The following is a 21,063-nucleotide window of genomic DNA, read 5'->3' as shown; positions in this document are numbered from 1 at the left end:
TCATACCATGAAAAGGCAGTTGTGACCTTTGCCTTGGAAATTCTTCTATTTAAGAATTAAATGATGGCTACTGTTGCCTGTAAATTACTATGAGTATGAATAGATCTTTGTGTCAGAATAATAAAAAATTGACTTGTAAATATACATGTACATTGTACATGTATATTGATGTCAAAGATAAACAGAGCAACCTCAAGATACATATACATGATTTTGTACAATTTTTCAACAAAAATTCAGGATTTGAAATTGACAAAAGTGTGATTGTTGCACAGAGTAACTGTTATTAATTGAATGCATGTTTAAAAATGGTAATCTTTTATCACAAATACATTTTACTGTGAAAATACTATTTTTCGTGGGATACCAATTATCATGGTTTTCGTGGGTAGGCCAAACCACAAATTTCGGTTCCCAATGAACAGGAGATTTCCATTGATGTGTATACTGAAAACCTCCAAACCACGAATTCAGGAATCCATGAACTTTTACCTGGCGTCTAGCATTGATAAAAATTTTTCAAAATTATTCTCCTCAGAAACTACTAGAACCAAACTTGGTATGAATGTTCCTTAGAGTGTTCTGCATAAAAATGGGGTGAGGATTTTTGATCCATCGAAAAACATGTCCACTGTAACTAAAACTAGAACGTACATGTTGGGATCAAACAGAAGTTTTTCACATACAGTATATTTCAAAAACTGTTAGGTTTATTTTAATTCTAACATGGGGATAAAACTAAAAGCATGATAAGTCAAGATCTACATGTATCTCTGGTCAAATTTTTTGTAAACATCTATTGCCTTTTTAAGATATCTTTATGTTCTTTTTAATATTATTACTTTAAAAAGTTTTCTCCTCAGAGACTACTGGACAGAATTCAATAAAAATTGATTTGATTGTTCCTTAGATATGTTGAGAATTTTTATCCCAGAATAAACATGGCCACTTTTAAAAATTTAATGTTGCTTATTAAGACATGTAAGTGATTCAGGCTCTTCAGAGCCTGTTGTTTTTAAACTTTGCAATTTGCTTAGTTGTATTTTTAACCATTTGCCATCCCCCTGTCTTTACCATTTTCGTGGTACAATGTATCATTTAATGTTCCATTAATGCCCTATTTTTGAGGTTTGAATTTCTTTTTTAACACACATTTTTTGAAGGACCAACTCATTTGAATTTTTCCAGGTTTAAATAGGATTTTTAATTTTTTCACCTTTGAAGCAGAAATCTTCCAAAAGCCATTTACAGTGTACATGTCCATCTATTCATAACAATTATGAAATTTGATGTAAAATATTAGAGTTAGAATGACACTTTTGCTGAAAACTAAGTGGTCCCTATCTTGTGGCCAAGTATTGTGGACTTGTTTAGAATTGTCTACTCTTTAGTGTACTGATATTGGTTTTAAGATTATTAGATTTGATTGATAACCTCAAATACATGTAATTGATTATTTAAGCTGAAGAGACATCAGCTGGTGGTGGCAGTGGCTTGGAATTAAGCATTGAAGAGACAAAGTGAGTAGATTAATCAATTGCACATTAAAAAGTTATTTCATACACATGTACATGTATATTAATATGAGGAAGGCATATGCCTTAAGTGCAAATAAAACATTACATACTGGGATCCCTTGTAAACAAAGTAGATTTTATGTCATTTTTATAAGACCACAAAAAAGTGTGTATTACACTGTTGTCCATAGACACTTTGTTTTCATGCAATAATTTTAATATTAGTTGGTTGATTGTGATAAAATTTAATAACAAGGTTCCAAACCATTAATGGAAGGTTGGTATAATTGATTTTTGGTGTTATAGCCCCAATTGTTTTAGAACTTGGAGCCATAAAAAGGTCTAAAACAAGCATTTCATAGAATTCAACTGTATAACTTCAGTAAAAGCATAGAAATGTCAATGATATTGTTCAAAAATATTCTGTAACACATTGGTCTGACTTGGATTGATTTTAGGGGTGAAGACTTGAGCTTTTCATTAATTAGGGACCAAAAAGATGGTCCAGAAATATGCAATTTCCTGATGTCCAAAATATAAACTTGACTATTAAGGAATGAATTTCATTGAAATTGTATTACTGTAGAAGGTCCATATCACATATAATTTTTACTACAAATGCCATACCACAAAAGAAAGACTGGGATTGATTTTTTGTGTTGTGGCTTGAGCCAAGTTAGAATAAGGGGTCACAAAAGGGCTAGAAACAAGTACTTGTTTTTTATTTGAGTGAAAGAGAATGGATTGCGTTGAAATTGTACTGCAAGGTGTCATATCTCCACAGGAACTTTAGGATTGGTTTAGCAGGTTTCTACTTCAACCATTTAAGAATAATGGCCAAAAAGTTACCACCTTGGTTCTGGTCAAATTTTTATCCTGTGTCAAATATCTAATTGTAATCAAAATTCAAAGCTGTATCAAGTTGGAATGATATGTCCATACTTGGCCAACTCTTCAGGGTTTGACCTCTGTGGTCGTATTATGCTGCAGCTTGCAAAGAATTTTATTGAGTTATAAAACTTTCTTTATTAAAAAAGGGGAACTTAGCAGTTTTCAAACTTTAACTATCTATAGTGTTGAATTGTTTTGATAGAGTGACGTTAGCTCCCTTTCGATTGTATAATTTTCTGATTTCTCATTTTTGAGTTATGGGACTTTCATTGACTGATATTTAGTTGGAATGCTCTTGAGACAAGCAATTTTTAAATGCTAATGAGCTGTGCAATGCTAGTAAGCAATTTGCCAGTTCTTCTAAAATTTAATTCCACTTCTTTACTCCTCTCTATGAGTGGATAATATTTTGAATCAGTCATTGTATTATGTAAGTGAAGCAAACATTTTATTAAAGTTAACTATATTTTACACTTAGCGTAAGTATATTTATATGTTTCTCTAAGGAATACTGGTATTGATCTGGGGATATGACCACAACCATCATGGAATTTGGGACCAAATCAAGCATTTTTATTATTTCAGGCAATAATTTGAATAAAATTATATGGTTTTTTTTTAAATTTTGCTTTAAGGTTCCATACCACTAAAGGAAGGTTTAAATGGACTTATAGTGCAACCATTCTATTTGTGCTGCCAGAATGTTTCGACTGTATACTTATAAGTGATATACAATGTACCATCACTGGCAGAATATAACTTTCTGTTGTGACGTCACAAATGTTACATTGCTTTGAAGTTGCCAGGACGTAACCTGCTTTGAACATTGTTTTTCTTGCTTTAAACATCATTTATCTTTTACATTTTTGTTGCAGTACAAAGACAATAATTGCACTGACTTGACAAAAACTTTGATGTACAAATTCGGCTCAAACTGGTGAATATGCTCAGTATTGCCCTTCTTTTTCTTAAGGTTCTAAGTCTCATGTGCATATCAGTTTTATGTCAAGTCATTGCACTGTTATTGTCTATTTAAAAGGTTATGGGTTTTATTTTTACCATAGGTTTCTAGTCAGCTTCTTATGTTGTGACTATACAAATATAGAGCTTTAATAAGTTAAGAGTGTTGTGTCAATATGTTTGAGCTAGCTGTTCAGAGTTCGACCTCTACAGTTGTATTAAGCTGTGCCCTGTGAAACATTTTATTAGCTATTATCTACATAAAGTATTTTAGATTATTTATTACAGCTACATTGGAGAAAGAGAAATTCTGAAATAGATCTTACTGCTTGTAATGCTATGGAAAAAGATCTTCATCTTGTAAGTCTATCCTAAATTTGACCTGAAATAATCAAGTTGCTGCTTGTAAAGACTTCAATTATTTTTTTCTTCTTCAGTCGAATACGTGCCAAGTTAGGACTAAAACCTTTAGAAGTGAATTATGCTCCTCCTGTTCAAGCAGGTAAGTAGAAATTTACATAATGCAGACTTGCATTAATCATCTTTTCCAATACTGCATTTATTAGTTAGAGGGAACTTTATATATGTTTGTGTCCATCTGGTTGTTTTTCAGTCACATACCAGTTTTCCTTTAAAATTGTTTTTATCAATTACCCCTAACCTCAATCAAAAAAGTTTTACTGGCATTCATGTAAAAATTAAGTTAAAGCATAATATTGATAACTTGTTAGATGTTAGGAATTACATGTAAATTGTTTCTAAGTTTTCATATAAATGCAGATTGGTTTGTTTTTTAGCACAATCCCAGTATTAGTTATCCAGTAATTTTGGTTACATTTTTTGCTATCCTTTCTTATAGCTTTGATTTTTGATTTGTACAGTTAATTGCCTCATAGCATGGCAGGAAATCATTTATGTCTATTTTTTTTTTACTTAAAGGAGAAGACTATATTATTGTGCAAGTCATAAGTATCAAATCTAATCTGTCAAATACTCACGAAAATTAAAGTGAAACAAAATAATTTACTTTTCTAAATTAATTAGTCAAGATTTATATTGAAGAAATTAGAATTTCCCGTGCCTATGGGCGCCACCAGGATCAGTTAAACTGTGACATCACGAAGTGGGTTTGTAAAGTGAAAGTAAATAGGTAATTGATTACAATGTCTGAAGAAATTGCAAATTTGGGACTTTTCCCCTATAATTTCAACCCAAAATAAATAGAAGAAGAGATTGAGGCACAACATGTAAGCAAATGTCAGACATCATTGACAAACAATGGGATTTGCAGCCAGATGACTAGTATTAGTAAGAAAAATCTTATGTCTACATCCAAAGAATGTTCTTGTTACTGGTAAAAAAACTTTTAGAACATTTGTCTTGTATCATTCGTGCAATCATAGGCTTGACAAGTCATCATGCTTTGGTGATTATAAAAACAGGATCGTAGAAATATTTACTGAATATTCTTTGTTTACATATAATTTGCAGTACTTGTATCAGTACCAAACCGACTTAGTGATGTCACGAGCCAATTGGATTCTATTGGTAAAAATCAATTAAGTCTGACTATGATCTTCCTTCAGATAGGAGAGTTCTGCAAGATGGCTATCCACTTATATTTCAAGGATTTTGAACTTTGCATGGCCTTGAGCATTTTATAAAAGCGCATTTTGCATTAAAGGTTATTTATTTTTGTTCACGTTGGTATGATTTATCATAAGAGCCTAACTTAATGCAAAGGTGGTCTTTCCCTCTAATATGTAAACTTTTATTGATAAGTTAAGGTCATAATTAACTTATACTGAATTTCTACTTGTCTTTATCATTTTCTGTGTGTTATTATAGATATTTATAAAATGGTAAAGAAATAAAGTGTAACTCCTCACAAGATATTCAGTAGTATACTGTTAATTATAATATGTGTACTTTGCAGAGAATGAGGATGGAGAAGTGACTGAGGATGCACCATTTGTTACTGAAGATGGAGATGTACACAAACCTGCTCCTAATGTCACAAGACAAAAGGAGACTGATAAGTTCAAAGAGAAAGTGGAGAGAGTAAAAGAAAAAAGAAAATTAAATCAGAAATTGAGGTAGCATACTTGTCATTAGTACATTGTCTAGTAGTAAGAGAAAAAAAAGAAAGGTTATATCAGAATCATTTATTGAATTAAAATTGAAATTATCCTATACATTATTAATAATATCTTCAAAGTTAGAGCATTTTGTCTTAACATTATGCATCTATTCTCTCTTCCTTCCAAATTAATTATTTGTTTTTACAGTAAAGTAAAGACCCTTGGTGAAAGTGACTCAGAGGATGATGTCTCTTCTTGGGTAAAGAAAAGCAGAAAAATACAGAAAGATAAAGAGCTAGCAGAAAAAAGGGTAGATATATAGAATCAACTATGATAACAAGTTGATCATGGACATTTCTTACATTGAGATAAATAAATTTACATAGTTTTAATATCTCTGCATGCTTCAATATTATAACTGAAAATTTCATTATTAACGAGCAAAGGTTGTAGATTCTGTTCCATTTAATTTTTCAGAACCAAAAAATAAGACATCTTTATTTTTGGATTACCACCCTAAACTTCTAATTATCATATAAATTTTTTGAAAACTATAAAGAAGCAGTGACATCATTATGACAACTACGACGAAAAAAACTTGTAATTTTTGTATGCTGTGATTTGTATATCATTTCATTTAACTTCAAAATGTGCCAATAGGAAATTAAAGAAATGTTAAAATTTTCAAAAAATGATAGACCTAATTTAAGTCTTAATGAATCTGTCCCTTTTTAGGGGATGTGTCAATCAAATGTAAATATATTTAGCCAATCAAAATTGGTTAAAGATAATATTAATATGGCTAAATGTAAGGTTAATATTTGGCTACACTATTAAAACACATTCTATAGTCAGAGACTGATTTACCTTATCCAAGAACATACCAAATTTTAAAACAATGTTTATTCCATCTGCTAGTATCAGAATTGATAAAAAACAAAATGAGGGGCTATTGTGTAGACATTCATAATTGCAGTGTGACTTTTTGGTCGGAAAATAAATGAAAGAAAATAGTGTTTTAGAACAATTCCTACTAGTTACAGTATATTCACATAGATGTTGGTTGTTACAACTGATTAATTACATGTTAGATTTTATGTTCCAGGCAAAGATGCTTGAAGAAATGGATGAAGAATTTGGAATAGGCAATCTTGTAGAACAGGAGTTTACCCCAAAACAAAGGAAGGTATGTTGAGTTCTGATGAAACATAGTATTCTTGTTCCTTTTAATTAGAATGAAACACCACCAAGTACAGTTTATGCCCTGGCTTTTAATTTCTAGTTAAATTTTAATGGTATGGAAAGAAGAAATTCTAATTAGCTCTGAATCCTTTGACGGAAGTTGGTGTATTTATTTATTGTACTTTCAAAGTTGTTTGTCATTAAACAGACACTAATTCATAGCCTTTAAGAAAAATAAATCAATAAATAACAAATTAATAATGAACAAATAACTAAAAATAATAATTTGTCAGTAAATACTTTAAATAAATAATTTACCTTGTAGAAAATAGAAAATTCAAATAGAATATAGCAATTGGAAAACCCCAGGAAGTCAGTTTTACTCTTAACAAACTAGTGAATGAATAAATCATCTCAACATGTATTTAGAGTAAAACAGTATGGGAAAATCATGATGGTATTTCATCATAGTAAAGTATGTATTTACAAACAAGACAGTTGATTAATTTTGTTTTATTATTTTTTGCAGGAGTATACATCCAAAAATTTAAAGGGTTTGAAAGTTGAACATGGAATAGGCTCATTTAAAGAAGGAAAAACTGTGATATTAACACTGAAAGATAAAGGTATGGTCCTGTATGTTGTCTTATAATGATAAATGAATAAAAGTCTGAGAGGTTTGCTTTCAAATTACTTTCTTTTGAAATTAAACTAACCTGTTTCCCCAACTTGAGTATTTCTCCACAGATTATATAGAATTAAAGCAAGCTTTAAATTAAGAACTAATTTAAGGAGGCTTCTTTTTATCATTGTACTACAATGGGTCAGTAATGTTGATTATTTGACCACAAGTGTCACTGAAGGATTCTACATAGACATAAATGGTAACACTGGGAAAATATGTCTCGTAGACTATCTGCTAATCTGAATACATATCTTGTAAATGCAACTCCTTCCAAACTGCCGAATGGATTTTGATGCAATTATAAATGAACCGAATACATCTTCTGTATACATTTTCATTAAGGAAGTTAATTATCATTTAATACCTACTTTTGGAGATTATCCAATTTTAGGGCTTTAAATTTAAAACTTGTAAAAGCAACTCCTCCAGAACTGTGGAATGGATTTTGATGAAGTATTATATTATGTAAATGTGAATAAAGGAAATTAAATAACGCCAGGTCGTTGTGGGGGTAGATTATCTAATGTAAGGGTTTTAAATGATTGAAATCCTTAACTTCTGGTACAAATTTGGGTATACCTAGTACAACAATTTTGAAATGAAATTTGCATTGGAACACAACATTAGGTTCATTACTTGATAAGCAAATGTTATATGATGAATGTATATGGTATCAGAAATTGAAATAATCACATAGCATGCTCATTTTTTGTGTGTAGTACTTTCAGATGTATTTAAATTTAACCACACCAATGGTCTTATAAAGTCAATGTATTGACTGATTTATTATCAAATTTTCATGAACCAGTCTATGGTATTTATTATTATTCCTTTGCCTGATGTATACAGGTAAATATTTTTCATGTGAAATTCATGTTATTTGAGCTTCAAATGAAATAAACGTGATTTCATGTGAAATTCATTTGACATGAATCGCATTTCGCATGAAGTCTCAATTCAACCGAATTTATGTGATTTCTGTCACAAAGTTAATTTGCTCAGTTCGGGTGAAAATTATGTGAAATTATTTTGCCTGTGTAATACTTAATGAATAATATTTCTAGCGCTGTAAGTTTGTGGATATCCACTTGTCACATTACGTCCATATACACATAAAATCTATTGTAATGAAGTGTAGATGTGGATGTTGTGCACAAATTATGGTTGCATTTAGTGCATTCTTTCTATATTTTTGGTAGAATATATTGTTTTAAAGATATGCATTCAACAGCACCATTTTAATTCATCACATGTTGAAGATGTAAATGGGCTTACTATTTTTTCAAGTATTTGACATTTCATACGCAATGAGGAATATTTTGCTACATGCATCAATCTTGTTTTCATTGGACAGCTAATGTGCTTTACATTGTAACATAAATTTTAAATTTTTCCATTAACAGGTATTTTAGATGATGAAATCGACGATACACTTATGAATGTTAATATGGTTGATGATGAAGCAGCAAAAAAGAATGTAGAAAATAAAAAGAAAAACTTTGATTACAAACCTTATGATGATGCAGAGGAAGATGAATATGGAATGGTTTGTATTAAAGCTTCATGGTTTTTACCTTTGCCAAATTTGGTCAATGGAAATTATGAATAAGGAGCTGAGTGAAAACTATTGGTTCTCTAGCCCACGCCCTATCTAGACATAATGTGTTCACCTGTTATGTCCTATTTATCTGCCAATTTTAGTTTTAACCCAGTTTTCTGAAGGAAAAAAATCAGATATTAATTTGATCATGTATAGGGGGTGCAAAACCTGTCCATACTGTATACTTAGACAGAACCTTTTCGAATCCAGGTATGTTGCATTTTGAAAGATAAGGAAAGTCTGTATGTATTTTTATAATTCTTTCTCATGTTATTAATGACTTATGGACCTTTTAGAGCTTAAAATTAGACTTAGCACATAATTTTTAAATTGTCTTTACTGATAAATTACAAGCTTTTGACATGATCTTTTCAATTTCACATATGTTGTTCCCTGAAATAATAATAAGGTGATGTTTGTTTTTCATAATATATTTTCTTGTTCTTGAGATATGGTCCTTTTTTTAGAGTGAAAATGGAATTTTGTGCATTTTCTGTTTAAAAGGTTGAAAGTTGCTGGAATAATCCTGTCAAATCTGGTTTGCTGTCAATGTGACTGTGTCATGTTTTTTTATTGATTTGATTGATGTAGTATATGATTGTGAAATAAGTGGTAGGTACAAAAATTGGCCAATTTTTTTACCTTTGAATTGAACATTTTACTGTGGTTCCAAGAATACTTATTTTCATACAACTGCAAAAATTAGTTATGGTATAATGGTATGGTGCTGTCATCCATGTTAAAGTCTTCTGTAGACACTTGGTTTTAATGTGATGAATTGAACATAAGTTTGTTGATCTTAATGATATTTTATAACAAAGTTTCAAACCACAAAGGGAAGGTTGGTATTGATTTTGGGGTTATGGCTCTAACTGTTTTAAAGTAAGGGGCCAGTCCTTTCAGTATTGTACTAACTTCTAATCCTCTCACCAACATATAGTTGCCATGAGACAAAATAATACTACCTACTGTAAATGACCAAAACTTGGCATATAATCAGTCCTTTTGAAAATCTTGACCCATATCAAATTTTTAAATTCAGAGACCATCAGTTTATGTTTTGAATTTTGAACTTTTAGTGCTACCTATTTAACTGTCTGAAATGTGGTTACCATTAGTGTTATGAAATCATACCTTATATTTTTAAGGCTTTTGAAAATTAGCAAAATGGATCACTCAATATTCCAATAGATGACTTTCCTTTGTTTAGTTATTTGAATGTTAATTTTCTTTGTTGTACCTGTGACTTTTTCATTATCATTGAATTTGTAGAATTGAAAGATATCTCAATTAGTTTCAATTTATTTGTTAGTTTAAAGCAAAAGAAGTTTTAGAGAAGTATAATGAAGAAATAGAAGGTGCAAAGAAACAGTCGTTTGAACTTGGTGCAGGAGGAAAATATAGAGATGATGAGGATAGACAGATGGAGAGAATCAGACAACAGCTTAGAGAACAAAGTGTAAGTCCTTCAGGTCTACCAGTCCTGAAAAATGTTCACCAGTCTTTAACATAACACTCACTTTAATGACTTGTCATGTAACTCAGAAAAATTGCATGATCAGGAAGTTGTGGGTACCTATCCATCTTCCTGAACCCTTATTTTGTTAGTTTTGGTACAGAGATCTCCTCAGGAAGCATGAGAATCATACCCTGAATCCTTCATTGTTACACTATGCCTGAATCCCTTGTTACACTATGTCTGTTTCCCTCATTGTTACACTATATCTGAATTCTTCATTGTTACACTATGCCTGTTTCCCACATTGTTACACTATACCTGTATCCTTCATTGTTACACTATGCCTGAATCCCTTGTTACACTATGCCTGTTTCCTTCATTGTTACACTATACCTGAATTCTTCATTGTTACACTATGCCTGTTTCCCACATTGTTACACTATACCTGTATCCTTCATTGTTACACTATGCCTGAATCCCTTGTTACACTATGCCTGTTTCCCTCATTGTTACACTATACCTGAATTCTTCATTGTTACACTATGCCTGTTTCCCTCATTGTTACACTATACCTGAATTCTTCATTGTTACACTATGCCTGTTTCTCACATTGTTACACTATACCTGTATCCTTCATTGTTACACTATGCCTGAATCCCTTGTTACACTATGCCTGTTTCCCTCATTGTTACACTATACCTGAATTCTTCATTGTTACACTATGCCTGTTTCCCACATTGTTACACTATACCTGTATCCTTCATTGTTACACTATGCCTGTATCCCTCTTTGTTGTTACACTATGCCTGTATCCTTCATTGTTACACTATGCATGTATCCCTCATTGTTTTACACTATACCTGTATCCTTCATTGTTATGCTATGCCTGAATCCCTCATTGTTACACTATGCCTGTATCCTTCATTGTTACACTATGCCTGTATCCCTCACTGTTACACTATGCCTGAATCCCTTGTTACACTGTGCCTGTATCCTTCTTTGTTACACTATGTGTGTATCCTTCATTGTTACACTATGCCTATATCCTTCATTGTTACACTATGCCTGTATCCCTCATTGTTACACTATGCCTTTATCAATAATCTTCACTGATACTTTATTTCATTGATAGGTACAATTGTGATTAACAAGTTAGTGTATGATAAGTACCATTAATACATCCAAGATATCTGTGAATTTTTTATCATTTGATTTTTCATCATTATGAACATCATTAAAACATATGTTTGTAATAAATAATTTGTATCAACTTTGTCTCTTTGTGATTTCAGCAAACATTATCAATACCCAGTATGTCACTTGCCACAGAATATTATACACAGGAAGAAGCTGTAAGTCACTAGTAATTCTTTGTAGATATGCAGTATATGTTGGATTTATTATTATAATGTAACCCTATTTTACAAATTTATGTGTACAACTAGTTCAGTATTTCATCAAAATAACACTTTACTTGCTATTTTTAATGCCTGCATACATGTATATTGACATGGTTTTTTATTGTGTGAATGTAAGAAATGGAAGAGAAATTTCCTATATTTATTCTTAAAGAAGCTTATAGATTATTTTCACCAAATGAATCATCTTTTCAGTTGTTCCACTGCTTTTATGTAGATAGATAAGACAGAATTTTTTACTCCTAAGAAGGGAACACAGATCTTCAATCCAGATTTGTGTAAAAACCTTTTACTCTGCTTGATGATGTAGTTTTTGTTGTTAAACTTAGTAGGGTATTTGTGATTGACATTGTCAACAACATGCAACAGGTTGCTCTCAATACTGACCTACATGTAATTTTGTAGATCTGACCTGTTAATGCCACATATTACACCTATTGACTTTGTCCTGTTAACAAATAACTCATCACATCTTAATTCATTTTCAGGATGCCAAGTTTAAGAAAGTTAAAAAGAAGAAAAGGAAAATCAGAGGGAAAATACTTAAAGCAGATGACCTTTTACCTATAGGTAAAAACAATGAAGATTTTGGGTCAAGGTAGGTTTGTTAATAATTTAACAGCATACAATTGTTATTACTACATATGTTTATGTAGATTAGTATGTGCTTTTGAATGATAACCATGTTATTTCTATTTTATCCCATAGTAGAAAAAATGTTTTTACTCACGTGTGAGTGTTTTTTCTACACTGCTGATTGGTTGATTTCAGCTACTAAGCACAGCCATAAAACATAATTTGCATGATAATTTGTGTTTAGACATTTATATTTTATGACTAGGAAAGAATATTCACCTGTTAAGAAAAGGTTGTTTTCAAGGTCACTGTTTGTTGTTTCGTTTTTATTGTGCTATAAATGGCCTGCTCTGTGATGTCATGCAAGAAAGGTTAATTTGTAAGAAAATTTAAGAAGACTATTTTAATACCGGGTACTTACAGAACTGGGCAGTTGACTATCATTTCTACAGTTCAGAAAGTTAAACATTGAGATTTTTTGTCATAGCCTTGAAATTTCAATGTTTAACTGTCTTGATTGTAGACATTTGATAATTAATTTCTCATTGAGTAAAATTGTGTATTTATTTGTGAAGATACGTCACTTTTCATACTAACTTCTATGGATGCTTATTGACAATTTGTTGCTCACACATGGGATCAAATACATGTAGATTATATTTTAATATGAATAATTCTTATAATAGAATCACACTAGTATTTTGTCAATTATCATTGTTTTGTGTAGAAATGGAGGGAAAGGTACATCAGTGAAAGAAGAGCCTGTAGAAGAAAATGCAAGCTATGAAGGAGTATATCAAACAGGAATAGCTAATCCATTTGAACCAGACTGGTCTAAGCCACCAGAGATGAGAATGGATATAAATGCTTTAAAAGAGGAAGAGATTGATCCCAGTATGAACCCTTATATCTCTTTATCTGTGGCACCAACAGTAAAAGCTGTCTTTTTTAGGATGTTAATTTTATGGCTATTTGGATCATGACATGGATTAAGCTGTTGGGCACATACTTAAATAATATTTAACTTCATAATGTTTAATTGAAATGAAACACTTACATGTTACGTGTCATGAAAAGCTGTCATGTTTGGTTAATTATAGTCAAGGGCCTAAAATTTTCTTTATTTTATTTTGAAAGCTGACTTATTGGAACCAGATGAAGATCTGACTGGAATGGTTGTAGATGAAGATGAAGCTCAAAATGAACTACACAGTGCTTTGACAAAAGCTCGTAAACTGAATCAGAGAAAATCTAAACCTACTGTTGAACAGGTATTTTACCTATTGAAGAACAAATACACCATTTAGTAGTGTCCAGTCTTTACCTAGACCTATTGTAGAACAAATACACCATTCAGTAGTGTCCAGTCCTTACCTAGACCTATTGAAGAACAAATACACCATTCAGTAATGGTCAGACCTTACCTAGACCTATTGAAGAATAGGTACAAAATCTGGTAGTGCAAGTCAATACGTAGACCTAATGTACTATAGATGCTTCAGTAATTGTCATTTGCTAATTACTGAGACCTAATGTATCGCAGATGCTTCAGTAATTGTCAGTTGCTAGTTACTGTAGACCTAATGTACTGCAGATGCTTGTAGTTGTCAGTTGCTAGTTACTGAAAATGTAGAAATGAGGAGATGTTATTATTTTGTAACTTGCTGGGTCAGCCTAATGTTTATTCACAGTTCAATTTTAATTTTTGTAAAATATTTTTTTAGTTACAAAATAATCTTTGTGGAAAAAAGTTAACAGTATACACACACACTACTGTTTTACAGTTAGCTGAACAGGTTAGGGCTAGACAAGAAAAAATGCAGTCTGAATCAGGCAAGTCAGGAATGAAAATTGTGTTAAATGCTACATCTGAATTCTGTCGAGCCCTCGGTGATATACCTACATACGGTCAGGCTGGAAATAGAGAAGAGGATAAAGATGAGCTAATGGTAGGTATCTTCTTTCTTCGTACATTTATATATTTATTATCATACCCCTGCAAACAAAGTTTGTGTTGAAAACAAGAGTATAGTTATCAGTATATAAACTAGCTTTTAATTATGTGAACCATTCTAAAAAAAAAAAAAAAAAAAAAAAAAGTCACTTTAATTTAATAAAAGTATATGTATTGTATGAAACAAGAAAAGGACAAAGAAGTGCATGTACTTGTATTGTGTTAAACATGATCAGGACACAATTAAGCGATTAACATGGACCAATAACACAAAATTGTATGTTAATTTTACCCCTTTAATCACAGCAATTACTACACAACCAATATTAACCAGTTTATAACTGTAACTTGAATATCTTGCAGGACTTTGAAAGGGAGTTAGCAGAAGAAAGATTAAGAAAACAAGAAGAAGAAGAACAGATATCAGGATGGAACAGGGTAGAAATAGATGAAACACCTGTTGATATTACAGTAAGTTTTATGCTGTTTTTTTACAACCTAAAAAACTGCTGTTGTCATGGTCAAACATTTCATATCCAAGCAATAACTAAAATGATTGTGGACAAACCTGTTTGAAGTTGTACCACAAGGTGCCATATCACAAGTTAGGAGTTCTTACTTGAATAGTTTGGAAATTAGGTGCCAAAATTGGCAAGTATATGCATTTTCCTGATGTCCAGACAATAAATTGACTGTACAGGAAAGCTGGGATCGATAATGGGGGATATGACTTGAATTATTTAGGAAAAGGGCCAAAAATTGGCTAGCAAAATGAAAAACATGAAATCAAGGATTTTTATGATGTCCAGACATTAACTTGTTAAGAAGCTATATTAAGCTTGAATAATGTGTTTATAATAGGGTTTAATCTCTGCATGTTAAATTGTCTGAAGCATTTTACTTACATATAAATTTATTATACCTCACACAATATATATGAAATAAGACAATTTCAATTTTTTGTTGTTGAAATTTTGTTACTGCAGGTGATTAATGTAATGTCCACTAATTAAAATACATGTATGTGATGTTTCATGGCTGTCCTGAATTATTCATGATTGAATCCTGAACTACTAACCAAGGAAAGATACTTAATTTGTAAATCTGTTTCTGTGATGAAGTTCACGGGATAGAATTGGTTTTCGCTTCATTGAAACCTTTTATGGACTACCTTTGGTAGCAAACAGAGGTTCGAACTTTCTATCACTCAGATTTAAGATTTGAATGATAGAAAGTTTAAATTTCCTTTTCTATTGTCCAGTTCACTACTTTAGGAAGTTCATTAGGTTACTGTTAATTAATCAAGGGGAGACTGTCCCCCAACATTATCACTGTATGTGCTATAATGCAGTTCTCTTTCAAATGTGATTTAGTTGTATATGCTGAATGCATCCATTATTTGGTTTCTAGCTGTAAATATGTATTTTAGGTACCAGAAAAGGCTGTATTAGATGATGAACCAGTTGTTGGTACTGGTGTGGCAGCTGCTTTACAACTAGCTAATAAAAAGGGTAAGAAATATAGTAATAATGGAAAAAAATAATAGAGTAAAATGTATCTGGTCATCTGGTCATAGTAAATTGGTTTCCATTCTATAGAAAAAGGAACAGATATGGTGAAGCACAACAAATACACCATCATATAACCTTTATGAAAAATTGTAAATACAGAGATTACCAAAAGGTCTTCAATGAGTGGAAACACACCTTCAAATTTAATTACACTTTCTTCTTTCCTTCCCTCCTTCCTACCTTCCTTCCTTCCATTACATAAAGGGAACCAATCTCTTATCAATGACTCCTCCTACAGCACTGAATGGAATTTGACGAAACTTTCACAAAATCTTTATTACATAGTCCAGTTGTGCTTCTCCTATTTTAGATTTTGTTCCAAATTAATTTTGGGGTTTCACATTGCCAAAATGTACTTTTTCATTTATGAAAATGGGACATTGGGATATCCATCTCTCATCCATCACTCCTTCATCGCCTCTGAATGGAATTTAATGAAACTTTTACGTTGTTCCTTCTACACCACTGATTGAATTTGATTACATGCTCACAAAATCTTTACTACATATTCCCATTGTGCACCTCATATTTTAGACTTATCTTAATTAATTTTGAGGTCAAAAAATGCATGTTATCAAGTTGGGGAGTGGGGGTATCAAGTTAATCAGTGTTGCTCACAGTTTTTCTCATTTTTGTTTCACCTGTGACAAATGTTGCAAAAGATGGGACTAAAGTTTTGTGTTTCTGACTTTCATGTTAAATTTTCTGCTTAGGTCAATCATATTAGGTATACATTTGCATTAGTATCACTCTACTACAATTCTGTATCCATCTCATGCATATGCCCCCTGCAGTCATGGTCCATTGACTTGGAGATTATCACATAGTCACAATAATTCTTTAAATTACCTTTTGTTCAGTAATGATTCATTCCTTTTGTCACAATTTTGAAATATACACTCAGTGTTCTCTCAAGGATTTTTGGATAGCTCTGTATACAGAGCGTGTGACACAACATTAATTGGTCCTGTGTCGAAATGTACCACTGGCATTTAATGTATTATATAAAAATTGATCTGTGTATTCAAAATATACATTTGCACAATGCTGTTTATGGTTATATGAATTATTCGTAGGTCAATATTTTACCTAAATATATTGAAAGTTACAAAAACTGGAAAAAGAGTTTAATAGAGAATGCTCTTATTCAAATGAATATCACATTCAAATGAGCCATTGAGCCCCAAAACAAATGAAAAATTGTAATTTTAAATGGGTCTGCTCTCAGCAAAAATTTGCAGTTAAAACATCAATGAAGAACCCTGGGTGTGTATGAACTAGAGGAAATGTTTGTGAAGAATTACTTATCATAATTTGATAGAATATCTTTTTAATATTTATGTTAAATATAAAAAGGAAAATAAAAAGTGATATTTAAGTTATAACTACTTTAATTGAAGAAAAATGGTAAAATATTGACCTTTGAATAATTCATATATACATAAACAGCATTGTACATTTTAAAAACACAGATCAATTTTTAAATAACACATTAAATACGAAGTGGCATGTTTCCACATGGGACCTGTTAATGTTGTGACACACACATACAGTGCTATCCAAAAATCCTGGGCAGAAGACTGCATATATTGTGAGGCTGATATAAGCTAGATACATGGTATAGACTTCTTGCATATTAAGCATGGTTCTTTGTATAGACTTCTTACATATGTTATTGGGCTGATATGTGCAGGAAACATTGTACAGACTTTTTAATCTTTTCTTGGTTTTGTTATACATTTCAGATTTTATATAAAAAGAACTTTATTATGATTGGTTACATTTTTTATTTCACAATTTGGTAGGTTACATAGATAAAGAGGAAATGAAGCCACGACCATCTGCTAAAAATAGAGAGGATCTAGAGGCCCAAAACTACTCAATAGAAGATAAAAGATATGAGTAAGTATAAAGTCAAAATGCTGGTTTGTTTTTTGCTCACTTAAAAATTTTAAAGGAATAAAGACAACCTCTTCAAAATAAATGTGAAATTTGGTCTTTTACCCAGGATCTCTGTGAATGATTATGTCGAATAAATTATAGAACTCTTTTTTTCTGGTATAATTCACCAAGTTTTTTTATGACCGAAAATTATGGTGGTGTTGTCATCCATGTTGTCTGTAAACACTTGGTTTTCATGTAATAGCATGAATGTTAGTTGGTTGATCTTTATAAAATTTTATAGCATAGTTCTAAACCACAAAATAAAGGTTGGTATTGCTTTTGTGGGTTAAAGCCTGAATCATTATAGAATTTGGGGCCAAAAAGAAGCATTTCATAGAATTTAACTATATAACTCCAGTCAAAGCATATCAATGTCTAATATTGCTCCAAAGTATTATATATCACAAAGGTCTGGCTGGGATTGATTTTGGGAGTTAAGACTAAAACTCACAAAGGAGATCGAAATAAGAACATTTTCTGTTTTCTTGATGATAACTTAAATAAAAGGGAATGGATCTTTTTGAAATTCTACTTCAAAGTACTATGCCCCGTAGGAAGATTGGGATTGATTTTCAAGGTTGAGATTGGAAATAGGCAAAAAAAGGGTCAATTTCTTATCCTGTGCCAGCCCTGTGCTGGTCTGGGTGTCAAAAGAATAGGCCTGCAGCAGCGCTAAGCTTGTCGTAAAAGGAGACTAAATAGTACTCAGAAACCTAGCCGGGGCTAGGCATTCTGCCCACAGAGCAACTGGGTTGTATGCCCCAGGTGGTGGAATGGAGTACCCATGGCGTGTTACATGCTGGGGTTGTCAGGCTATAATACGGAAAACCTGACTGCAAACCATAGTGGTGCACTATGTTGGGAAAGATCCATGTTCCTCGCACATTAAAGAATCCTGCTGTGGTATTTGATAGGAGTAGGAACCTTTGCACTCTGCCACAGGAGGCTAAATTGCCCGACCGTACCCATTCCCCTTTTTCTTCTGGCAATCAAAGTTTGTCAACCCTATTGTCCTTGTGTTCCATCGATTTTTTCATTTCTCATCATCATTTTATATTCATTTTATCATCCATTTCATGTTCATCGCCTGAATATAGCTGAAACATTACTGCTCGGGCGTTAAACCCCAACAATCAATCAGTCATTATCCTGTGCCAAATATCTAATAGCAATAAAAAATTGCAGTTGTATCAAGTTTGAATGGTGTGTCCATATTTGCCCCAACTGTTCAGGGTTAATATCGAAATGCTTCAAAGCTGAATTCTGAAATTGTCTTCATATTCTATAGTTATTCAAGCCAAATTAGTTAATATTGCTAATTCAGGAGCTAAGAAGTTATCATGCATATGTTAAAGTGTTTGATTTCTATTTGTTAGTGATCTTGATGAGAAGTACAGAAAAAGGGATAGATATGGTGGTGGTGGTATTGTAACAGACTTTAAAGAAAAAGACACTTACAAACCTTCTTTCAAATTAGAGTATGTGGATGATTCAGGTCGACATATGAATCAAAAGGAGGCATTTAGACAATTATCACATCGTTTCCATGGTAAAGGCTCAGGGAAGAAAAAGACAGAAAAACGAATGAAAAAAATGGAGGAAGAGCAGGTATTGTAATTTTTCAGCTTTGGTTTGAAAATGTTTTTGTTATTTTATTTACTTTTAACCAAAATATTTTTGTGGAAGTGTTATTTGCTATTTTAATACAACCACTAATGGGCTGTACAGAAATAAGGGGTCAAAGGGGTCAGAAACCAACCTTTTCCAGTTTTCTGGTTAATATAAACTATACCATAGGCAAAGTTATCTCTTGAAATTGTATCACAATGAGCCGTACCCCTAAAGGAAGGCTATGATTGATATTATTACACACTATGATGAACTACCATCAATTTAAAGGTGCATGTAAATTCTTTAGTGTGGACCAGTTCACAATGCAGTACATCTTAATTTTAAAATAAGGAGCAAGAAGATATTTAATAAGTATTCTTCCTAGAGAAACTAAAATTAAAGACCACTTTGCACTATGGGTTGCAGTGATAATACTCGTAGACATGCAGAATTTAAGCTGGTTAAATCAGTTGAGGGACCCACACATTTTGTAGTGGTTTGCAGTAAGAGATTCAGTATGTACAAGTCATGAAAGTTTATTAATTTGCAGCTAATGAAGCAAATGAGTTCTACAGATACCCCCTTGGGTACTCTGAACATGCTACAAGAAAAACAGAAATCAGAAAAATCAGCCTACATTGTCCTGTCAGGAAACAAAGGTCTCACAGGGTATGTCTACATAATCTTAATATATGTATTATATCTTATACACAGAAAAGAATCGTCCTCTTTAAGATTAGTAAAACTTGTCGAGGATAACCATCATTATAGACAGAGGACAAGTAGTCAAAATTTTAAAGGATAATTATGTCAATGGCAGAAAATCCAAATTTCAGATAATATTAAAATCAGAATATTTCATACTTTTACTGTCTACATTGATGAAGGTGAAACTGAAAAATTTGCACATCAGCCTCATTATAAAAGGTTTTAATTTATATTTGGTCTTTCTTTTGATTTATTGTCAATATATGGAATATAATTCTGGTGATTATTGTCAATATATGGAATATAATTCTGGTGATTATTGTCAATATATGCATGGAATATAATTCTGGTGATTATTGTCAATATATGGAATATAATTCTGGTGATTATTGTCAATATATGCATGGAATATAATTCTGGTGATTATTGTTCTTTAGGTACCAATTTTCATGTGTGTGGAATAGCACTAAAATCGGTTCCCTATAAAATAGAAATTTACTATTCTTTTGAAGGAGATGTCAAATGAAGGAATTCACAAATCAACAAAATGATGTCTTTTTTCCTTAACCTCGAAGGTATCCATGAATAAAGATAACGAATCACCTTTTGTAGAATTAGAAGTAGACTATTTTGAGTTATGAAATATTACTTGCCAATGTTTTGTTTTTTTTTTTTTAATTTCAGGGCCAATATAGCCAAAACAAAGTAATGCAATTTACAATTTCTTGGTTATGGAGATATCAGTGTTAAAAATTAAAAGCAGTATTGTCCCCATGATGATGATGAAGAAAGCTGTCACAACTAGCTGTGATAAACGAGAGGACAAAAACATAATCTGTAATTGATGTTGTCATCACAAATCATCAATGTAATCTTATTCATCCCATTAAAGATGATCATTTTTAA

At 31.7% G+C, this 21,063-nt stretch overlaps 1 protein-coding gene across 1 annotated transcript in view; it reads left to right on the top strand.

Moving 5' to 3' along the window:
* The window catches only part of LOC148623988 (U4/U6.U5 tri-snRNP-associated protein 1-like), a 21,661-nt gene extending 598 nt beyond the window's left edge, over positions 1-21,063 (top strand). The window contains exons 2-20 of the mRNA XM_088566375.1: positions 1,463-1,520; positions 3,806-3,870; positions 5,305-5,464; positions 5,657-5,759; positions 6,555-6,635; positions 7,161-7,257; positions 8,720-8,862; positions 10,229-10,375; positions 11,668-11,727; positions 12,282-12,391; positions 13,097-13,263; positions 13,507-13,640; positions 14,154-14,318; positions 14,687-14,794; positions 15,753-15,834; positions 17,700-17,796; positions 19,215-19,446; positions 20,000-20,118; positions 20,842-21,063. Coding sequence (XP_088422501.1) covers positions 1,463-1,520; positions 3,806-3,870; positions 5,305-5,464; positions 5,657-5,759; positions 6,555-6,635; positions 7,161-7,257; positions 8,720-8,862; positions 10,229-10,375; positions 11,668-11,727; positions 12,282-12,391; positions 13,097-13,263; positions 13,507-13,640; positions 14,154-14,318; positions 14,687-14,794; positions 15,753-15,834; positions 17,700-17,796; positions 19,215-19,446; positions 20,000-20,118; positions 20,842-20,866 — 2,153 coding nt within the window. The 3' untranslated portion in view covers positions 20,867-21,063. The remainder of the gene's footprint in view (positions 1-1,462; positions 1,521-3,805; positions 3,871-5,304; positions 5,465-5,656; positions 5,760-6,554; positions 6,636-7,160; positions 7,258-8,719; positions 8,863-10,228; positions 10,376-11,667; positions 11,728-12,281; positions 12,392-13,096; positions 13,264-13,506; positions 13,641-14,153; positions 14,319-14,686; positions 14,795-15,752; positions 15,835-17,699; positions 17,797-19,214; positions 19,447-19,999; positions 20,119-20,841) is intronic.

Source organism: Perna viridis, chromosome 2 (genome assembly GCF_037379345.1).
Source record: "Perna viridis isolate PV_CMFRI_1.1 ecotype Kerala chromosome 2, ASM3737934v1, whole genome shotgun sequence".
Classification (NCBI taxonomy): domain Eukaryota; kingdom Metazoa; phylum Mollusca; class Bivalvia; order Mytilida; family Mytilidae; genus Perna; species Perna viridis.
Note: the sequence above shows the minus strand (reverse complement) of the source record. Positions and strands in the feature narration are given on the sequence as shown.